Below are 9,574 nucleotides of genomic sequence, written 5' to 3'. Positions count from 1 at the left end.
TTTTTTTTGTAAGTACTTAGTTAGTCGTCCAAAAACTGACATTACTTTTGCAGCTATGTTATTTTTGCCTTTCCTCTTTTACATATATTTAAACTTATTTCCTTAATAACATTTATTTTGATAAGTTGCACATATCTTTTTAATCGGGTACACTGTAAAACTACAACTTCCTGATTATTCTTTAATATTGGAAAACGTCAGTAATTGAAACGTTGGGTTTCATTTTGGTTAAATTTGGTTAAAAAACACGAAAATTTTTCTTTTTCATATGTTACTAAAACCTTTTCAACGCATTTTCAGGCAAAAGTAAACTTGAAACAAATTTAAAATCAAGAATTTCGGTAGTTTTACAAAACCCCTTTTAAACCATCAAATAATAGCTAATCTGTTGCCAAACGTTGAAACATTAAAACATTGGACTGTAGAAAATAACACACCAAAATTGGAACGAGGAACATAAACCGTATACATCTAAGGAACTTTCAAAGAACTAGTAGCAGTTGGATTCAATCTGAAGCGTACTGCGACATAGATATGACAACTGGCCAATAAAGAATATTAAAAATAAGTAATGAAAACACAAACATTGAAACAGTCGAAAAACTTCTAACTCGTAACTTGCATTTCGTTTCAGAAACTTTTGACGGGTCAAGCACATCGCTCCTCGGCAAGATTGTGAACTTCCTTCGGACATGGACTAAAAAAAAACAGGCATTAGCACAATAGGCTATAAAGTGAGAGCCTATGTTTCTAATATCTCGTATAGAATTTTGAGACAAACTCCTAAAAATAACTACAAAATTATTTAGTGTGATTAGTTTTTGTAAATAGTAGATTAGCTCACCCAACATATTTATATCGTATACAACGCAATATTACTGCCTAAGTAAAAGGCAATATGACTTCAAACCATTGTTGCTATTTTTGTTCACCAAGTGACTTCATATGGAAGAAGTTTTTGCAGAGAAACTATGGAGGGGGCTCTTTCGATAGGATCTGAAAAGATCCTTCCCTTTTTAAGTTTTGAAACTCATTTGAAAACAACCATCCTTCATTCCCCTTGAAGCAACTCTACATTCCCAAAGACACCTGAACACAATTTTAGAATAGACATTTTGTTAAAAAGAAAGTGAACAGGCCCAATAACTATTCCTTCGGGGATGATTAAAACCAAACAGCACTTTGGGAAAAGTCTGTAAGTTATGTAAGTTGCCCATTGTTTATAATATAATTTTTTCTGCCCCTCGTTCCTCATTCTTCTGCTATTAAGGATGTTAATATTTTCTTGTTATTTGAGAATTATTAATTCTTTCATTTCTCTTAGCACCACTCTTAGTTCCATTTATTCAAATCTGACTTTTCTTGCTTTAGCCTCTGCCAAATTATCAATATCTCATCCCAATAGATTGCTTCTAAATTTTTTTTCTATGCTCATGAACGATAAATCGTTTAGTTGCTTCTTGCCCATAGTAGATCTGACATTTCTTACTAAGTGACGAAAGTACTGATTTCCAAGCACCAAAAAAGTAACAACATATGTGAAAAAGTTGAAAAAAGAACATGTATCTGGAATCGATGGGACCATTGCAGAGATAATGAAGACACGCCTTTGAGCCAGCATAACTCTCTTTCTGGTCATCCGGAATAACAAAAATTCCCAAAAGATTGGACCAGGGGTATACTGGTAAAACTCTTCAAGAAGGGCGTTGAGCTAATCTGTGACAACTGGATTGGCATCAACTTAACGTCTATCCCTTGTAAAATACTAGCCACAGTCATATTACAACACTTGGAACAGTCTTAGACTAACTCTTCAGGGAAGAGCAAAACGGCTGTCGACTTGTAAAGTATTACTCTGATCGTATTTTCATGCTTAAAATAATGGTTTGACATTCAAGGAAAAGGGAAAAAACAAAATATACATACTCTTCATTGTTTTTGAAAAGGCATTCAATTCCATCGATCAAAAGAATTTAGGGAAGATTTTGAATTACTACGGAGTACCTGATAAGGTATTCAAAATGATAATCGCACTCTATGAAGATAATGAATGTTGTGTGCGCAGAGAATATTGGGATACTCTTCTCTTAGAAATAATGTATGGTGTCAAACAGGGATGTGTCCCATCCCCATTCCTGTTTGTTATTGTTTTGGCCGACAGGTCCAATCTTTTGGACCTGGAATTTGCTAACAACGTTGTTCTTCTTGAAGATCCGAAACAGAGATTGCAGCTGCTACTCGAGACCATAGATGAAAGACCAAAAAAGTGGGGTTTACAGTGAATGTCAGTAGGATAAAGATCATGGCTACATCTTAAGTACCTCGGAGTTGGATTGATTATAATGATGAAATAGCCATCAAAATCAAGAGGAGTATTGGACAAGCTACATTGGCTTTTAATAGGTTGTAACCAATCTGGCGCAGTAGGAAATACTCTTTGCGTTTGAAGCTCCACCTCAAGAATAGCAATGAAGTGTCCATTCTGCTCTATCCAAGTGAATGTTGAAGCTAAATGTCCAACTGGAGAAATGCGTCCTAGCCTATAAAAACATTTGCCTTAGAAGAATACTGAACATATCGTGGCAGGTAAAGGTCACGAACATTGAAATTTGTCAGCGAACAAGTCAACTATTAGTTACTGACCTTCTAAAAACGTAGGAGGTTGGTCATATTCTTCGTAGGCAGGATTATCGATTCCCATGTAGATTTCATTAGTGATGCTCTGAAGGGAGGCACAAAAGAGAAAGACCAAGACACACCTTGTGATGGTAGTATGAACAAGATCTGAGTAGAGGAAGATGTCTCTTCAACCACAATGGGAGGACGTCATGGCTGCAGTTCTATTCTGTGATGTCTGGCGTGGCTTTGAAGACACCCGATGTACAATTCCGGGCTCTGGAGGATCTAAAATCTAAGGTAAACGACCGCTCATTACTGGGTATTGACACTGCAGTCGCTAATAATATTTGATAGACAACCCTTAAGTTTCTTCATTTCTATATTTTACAATTATTTCTAACACATCTAGAAGCTTCTTTAAGGATATGTTTCGATGTTGAATTATTTTTTCATATCTTCGAAATCATGGAATTACTGAATGGGATCTAAATCATCTCTGATCAAAAGACACTTGCGTAAGTAGGATATCAAAAAGACATATCTGCAATATCACAGAAACTTCTAAGGATTTTGAGTTGAAATTTACTGAACAAACAAGTAAAGCACTATGTACGTCAAAGATGTCAAAAAGGGTATCTGGAATATCTTAAGAACTTCTAAGAATATTAAGCTGAAACTTGGTGAGCAAAATCGGGACGCTATACGCATTGAAGATATAAAAAAGCCGCATTTGTAATGTCCATAGAATGACCAAGTGTACTAAGTTGACATTTTCAGGAAATTTCAAGGGCAATGTTGAACTAAATCAAAAGACGCTAAGTACATCGTTTTTGTCAAAATAATTTATATCCAATAACTCAGGAGCAGCTAAAGGTAAAAATTTGAACCTTTCTGCAAAAGTTGGAGAGATATTCAGCTAAAGCATAAGCCACTTTTCGCATCCAGTTTGTCAAAAGGGTATATGTGCAATTTCTCAGGAACATTTATGGGTATCAATCTGAACTGTTAGGAAATAGTCAGGAGGATGCTGAACAGAACCAAGGTCGCAAGGTGCATCAATGTTGTCAAAAAACATATTTGTAATATCTCAGGAACAGCTAGGAGCAATAAGTCAAAAATTTTAGGGGATTTCAAGGGGGATATTGAAATACTATTGGTATTAAATTGGTATTAATTGGCATTCTGATAAGTAAAAACTATTGGTATTAAAATGAAACTTTCATGGAAATTCAAGGGGGATATTGAACTAAATCAAAAACACGCTGTGCGTCCGAAGTATCAAAAGACAATATGTACAGTATCTCAGGAACGATTAAGTGTATTAAGTTAAAACGTCATAAAATGATTTGTGGAATTTTGAAATAAATACAAAGAAACTATGTGCCTCACGGTTGTTAAAATGCTATATGTGTAAAATCTCAGAAACAGCTAAGGTATTAAATTGAAGTCTCCTAGAAATACGGAGTGGTAACGTTGAAAGGTCCATGAAAATCTTATATGGGAAACTTGCATAATTTATAACCCTAGCCCCAGAGACTATGGATGGTATTTTCAACCCCGGAGGCATAGTTATTTGACCTCTGGAATGTTTTCAACAAAATTGCCATCTCAAAATTTAGTTCTATGTAATTGGGGAAAATAGGGAGAAGGGTGAGGGAGGGGGTTTGTCCTCCGATCACTTGTGCCACTTAAGAAGTAGCACTAGAACTTTTGATTTCCAATCAAATTAACCCTCTGTGAAGTTTATATGACCATCCCTTCCATATGAAGTGCCTCTTGGGAAAACAATAATAGTAAAACATTAAAGCCTTATGGTTCTTTACTATAGGCCACTCTAAAGCGTTGCCTATGATTAAATAAAAAAGACAGGTTTTTCAACTGAAAGCAAGGAGCAATATTAAAACTCTAAAAACATTATTTATTATGCATATGAGGGGATTCCCCTTCCTCAACTGGTCTTTACAATAAAATGTTGAAACTCTTCAAAAATACTTTCCACTCAAAATCAGCGGCCCTTGTGTTTTTGTACTCTTTCATAAGGAATCGAGAAACAAAAAAAAAAATCAAATTTTAGCTTAAAGAATGAGGGTTGAGGAAGGAGTAGCATGCCATCGTACACGTAATAATTTATGTTAGTTTAAAGTTTTAATGTCGCTACTTACTTTCAACTGAAAAAACTCGTTTTTATGTAGTTTTGACTGTTTTTCAAATTATACCAGGGAATCCCTTTCCCATTTATGGTTCGCTACAAAAAATCAAATTTTAAAAAATCAACTGTCTGATTCGCACTAAAAACATTATGAAATGCTGAAAACAAATGAATTTGTACATGTGTGTTATTACTATGCATTACGTCTTAATTATTGTTTCTTAGCTGTCCTTGTCATAGAGATTTCCCTACTTAAGTTAGGCTAACACTCTGCTGGGATTTTCTTCAAATCCCCAAAAATTTCTTTTTATTTTATTTGTTAGCGTAATTATAGTGTCCAACTGATCCACTCACCAAACAAATTGTTCAAACGTAATGAAACAGTTCATGGTAACGAACTGTAAGTAAGGAGCAGCACGGCTCAATAGCAATAAAACAGAGTTCTAACAACAAGAGATAAATCAAAATAATCAGATTTTATGGTGATCCAAAATATATAAAGTTCAATAAGTTTGATGCTACCTGTCAAAAGTTATTGGCCTGAGAAAATTTATTCAATTTTCGGAAAAGGGGGAAACACCCCCAAAACGTCAAACCATCAGATAAAGCATATCTGGAACCATATTATAGAGGTTTCAAGAGGTTTCTTATATAAAAAAATGTGTAATGTTTTTTTTCAGGAATTGTCATTTTGAATCAGTGATCCTGGAAGGTCGAGAAAGGGCATTTTTGATTAGAAATCAAAATTTATAATGCTCTTTTCAAGTAGCCGAGCGTTTGATAATAAAATATTTTGAGTTAAAGTTCCAATTTGATTTTCAACGAAATTTTTAAAGTTTTTTTGAAAGGGCTATTACATGAAATTTTGGACGGAAGAGTGTCACATAAAATGGCAATCCGCGATCCATTTCTAAACAAGTCAACGGATAAATAAATCTGTATGCATGGCGTCAAAGAAAATTAATTTCAGAATTAGTGTTTATATCCGTTTTCCCACTTACAGGGGAAAAAGATGGGGTAAATAAAGATCCTGTACAGCAGTCTACAAGACTTGTTTTCTGGGGTTTCCCAGTGCGAGAAGAAGGAATATGCTATTTTGATTGCTCTGTCATTCGCCTTTCCCCCGTTTTCCAGTTACAAGGGAAAAAGAGGGTGAAATCAAGATATCCTTTAAAAGGAAACGATAGTCAGACGGCTCTGCAGAATTTGGAGAGGAGACAAAGGTCTATCAACTCTGTTTTAAAAACCCTCTAACACTGTTTTGACGTGAGTTTAATATCCTATTCCGTGGTGCGTCTCTTTTGCTGTTTGCTGAAGATTCACTACCTACTGGTAGGTTTAATCGGTCAAGCAATAATGCAGGCTTGCCGTCCCCGATCTTTGCTCGCTCCTTTACAAGTATACCTTGGAGTCCAGCTATACCAGCAATCTGGTTCACCTTTTCTCATCTACCAGATGAATAGGCTGTGTTTTTCTAGTTCTTACTTTGTAGTGTTTCGATTCGAGGGTTCTGCCCCAGTAGCTCATGGTACAGAATTTTCAGGAATGACTTCTAAAACCTTCATCCAGTTCATTGGCGACGTGAAGTGAGACGTGAAGACGTCAAGTACGGAGACGGAGTACGGAGACGTGAAGTGTGTTGATATTTTTACATAGAAAATAATACGCAAATCAATACTTCAAACTGTGGTTTTGCTGAAAACGAAACGAAAATAATGAAATGCATGCTACAAAATGAGTTGTGTTTGCTAAAAAAATTGATGTGTGTGACAAAAAATCGATTCTTGCTTGAATTATGCAAGAAGCAAAGAATGTCACGTGCCAAGAGCAGTCATGGCCCATGAATGATAATTCATTTCTTGTTATTCCATCAAATGGTTTCATCATTTGCTTCGATGAGTTATTCCCATAAGAAATTCCAATTAGGGCTTACGTTCGTAATAAAATATAATTACGAATCAAAAACTCATCTTACGCTATCGCTTTAAAAATAATCGTTGACAGGTTTTTGCGAATAATCATAGTACGTTCCCATGGTTCCCTTGAATTTTAAAAGAACGTGTGGGCACTAGACCAAATAAACAATAGCATGGAACTGGTTGCTATAGCTTGGCATAGGTAAACACTTAACTATTATGTAACCATCACGTGTGCGCAATAGTTCAATAATCAATAATACTTGTTGGTTGCTAGGTCTCCGTTGGAATTGGTTACTAGGGCATGGCTTAGGTCAAAAATTAACTATGATACAACACCAACGTGTTGGTTAAATGTAAGACAATAATATCCCCTAAACCTATTTCTAGTAATTGTTTTCTCCCTCCAGTAGGAACTATTTGCCGGAGATAGAAACACACGATCAAGAAGCCTATTGCATGGAACATATTTCCAAGAACTTAATAACAGCAATTGCTTGTTGGTTCAGCTGACTAAGGCGTCACTCCATTGGGAAATACATGGTCTTATGCTAGATTCCTAAACCAAACAAAATCTTTGATGACAAATTATAAAGGTTCTCTGAATCAAAACACGTCTTGCATAAGCGGATTGGGAAATGCCTTGATGAAACATCTTGAGGAAAAAAACGCCTTGAAGAAAAAACCTTGAAAAATATCTTGAAGAAAGAAAAAAAAGAAAATTTCTTGAAGAAAAAATGTATTGAACATAAAAAATATCTTGAAAAAAACATCTCGAAGAAGATGTCTTGAAGAAAAAACTAAAAAAAATAATAATTAACACCTTCTAAAGTTTATGTAACACCTAAGTGTGCAATACGTAATTTTCAGTTTCATCTGGGGGTTCTCAGCTTGACTTGCGGCCCATAAGCTTTATCGAAACGAGTCCGGCGAGATTACGCCCTCCTCAATAAATTTGCATAGGTAAACAATCTCCTAGTTCGTAACAACAATATGTGCGCAATAGATCAATAATCTATAATACTTGCTGGTTGCTAGGGATCTGAAACTGGTTGCTTTGGAGGGCTGTCATGGGACCTTAAAAGCCTACACTACTTACTACTACTACTATGAATAAAGGAGTCAATTTCTGACAATTCACGCATAAGTGTTTTTTTTTTTACTTTGGTGAAAACAATAGATAATATTAAGTTCAACAGTTTAGCCTGCTTAAATATGTCTATTTTTTAGAAGTATGGAAGTTTATACTTGAACACCTCAACTAAAAAAAAAAATATTCCAGGAAAACCATCCAAATTTCGTAATGCTATAAATATTACTGAAATAGAAAAAAATAAGTGAGGCTTAATGCTTTGAATAAACACAACTTTTTAACTTATGTATTTTTTACACACTGATGTTTTGTAGATATTCTGTTACCTTGGACAAAAATAATTCTTTACTTGACGTTCACCACCATACAGACCATGAAATAAATTTTTTATATATATTTTTTCAGTATAGATTCATGCTCTATGCCGAAACTTACCAACAGACGAAGAGAACATCATTGCAAAAGAAAATCCAAAGAAGAGATCATGTCCCCGAAAGTATGACACTTTAGGCAATTTAGAATCTGCGTATGATGTCAATGTGATGAGTGATAAAAGAGACGTTATTCCTATGCCTAGTTTAGCAGCAGTTTCTGAATCCGGCAGAAGGAAGGCTAGCCATGAAGCCATCACAATCATGAGAGCGGGGATGTATATAGAAATCAAAGCAATTAGGAGGGATTTTCTGAGTTTCAGCTCTAGCCAAGCTATTTGAAACAGCGAGTCTTCTGGATCGATAGACACTGTAAGAGAACATTACGGATAAACATAAAGACTGATTATTTGTGCGGGGATACAATATTCAGGAAATATCCTTTTTTCCTCTTCCCTTAGACCCACAGTTCCTATCCATTTCTTAGAAACATCGTATTCTGAGCCCCGTTATTAACGTGGAAAAGCAAGTTTTTGCAGGAAAACGTGGTTATCGATGCATAAGCCTCCTTGGCCTTCCGTATTGTCCCAGTATTTTATCTAAAAAGTGGTTTTTTAAATGATTGTTTCAAATTAAATTTTATTGAAGTAGGAACAAAATTTGTCTTGACACAGACCCTGTAATAAACAAAGTGTATGTTATGTTTTTAATTGTTTTTAAAACCAAAACTTATAATAGTTATAACCTATAATGACCGATGGTATGCTTCTGACGGGTCCCAAGTAATAACAATTATCAATGGCACCTATTTATATAATACTAGCCAGAGATTAAGACAAACTCACTTATTTAACACTTTTGCCAGGACCCCCACCTTCTAATAAAAAAATATACTGTCCCTGAAAGGTTCAACTCAATCTGTCAGTCTTGAGACAAACAGGGTATACTTATCACACTATGCATACAATTTGGAATTTATAATAAATCATACTGAGTGCAATTTTTAGATAATGATGTATAGTTACTTAACTCAATAGGCTTAGAATAAAAAAAACGTATACTCTTTTGTGAGCATCCTAAACAAGCTGACTCTCATATAAAAGTGCTCTGAAGAGGCTGTTACCTGTTATTTGTTCATTTAGGGGCCCACGATAAAAAACAACCATTAAGACGAAGTATAATAAAAAGTTGACGAAAAAAACAACACATAAATGACCAAAAACAGCACAAAAAGTCACGGAGGTGAATAAAATAAATATTTGCTTGAATAATCGCACCTATTCATTTTGGAGAAATTAAATCTTAATTTCTGTGTGTTTCTCATTAAAGGGAAACACACACACACACACACACACACACACACACACACACACACACACACACACACACACACACACACACACACACACACACACACACACACACA

The 9,574-nt window shown here is 35.1% G+C and overlaps 1 protein-coding gene across 1 annotated transcript; it reads right to left on the bottom strand.

The window, feature by feature from the left end:
* Nucleotides 1-420: 420 nt before the first annotated feature.
* LOC148956694 (gamma-aminobutyric acid receptor subunit gamma-4-like) lies at nt 421-8,443 on the bottom strand. The gene is made up of 2 exons (XM_089096097.1): nt 8,213-8,443; nt 421-697 (listed from the first exon to the last, which is right to left on the bottom strand). The coding sequence occupies exons 1-2, from the start codon at nt 8,412-8,414 to the stop codon at nt 507-509; spliced, it is 393 nt and encodes a 130-aa protein (XP_088952223.1). The 5' UTR covers nt 8,415-8,443; the 3' UTR covers nt 421-506.
* Between the last annotated feature and the right edge of the window lie 1,131 nt (nt 8,444-9,574).

Source organism: Artemia sp. Qi Xiang Cuo, chromosome 1 (genome assembly GCF_049724085.1).
Source record: "Artemia sp. Qi Xiang Cuo chromosome 1, ASM4972408v1, whole genome shotgun sequence".
Lineage (NCBI taxonomy): Eukaryota > Metazoa > Arthropoda > Branchiopoda > Anostraca > Artemiidae > Artemia > Artemia sp. Qi Xiang Cuo.
Note: the sequence above shows the minus strand (reverse complement) of the source record. Positions and strands in the feature narration are given on the sequence as shown.

What these genes read in the sequence shown, in the direction of transcription:
- LOC148956694 (XM_089096097.1), bottom strand. Translation starts at nt 8,414, where the DNA reads ATGATTGTGATGGCTTCATGGCTAGCCTTCCTTCTGCCGGATTCAGAA. An exon ending in GATGTTCTCTTCGTCTGTTG is followed by an intron (nt 698 to 8,212) that starts GTAAGTTTCGGC and finishes GTTTTTTTTTAG; the next exon opens with TCCATGTCCGAAGGAAGTTC.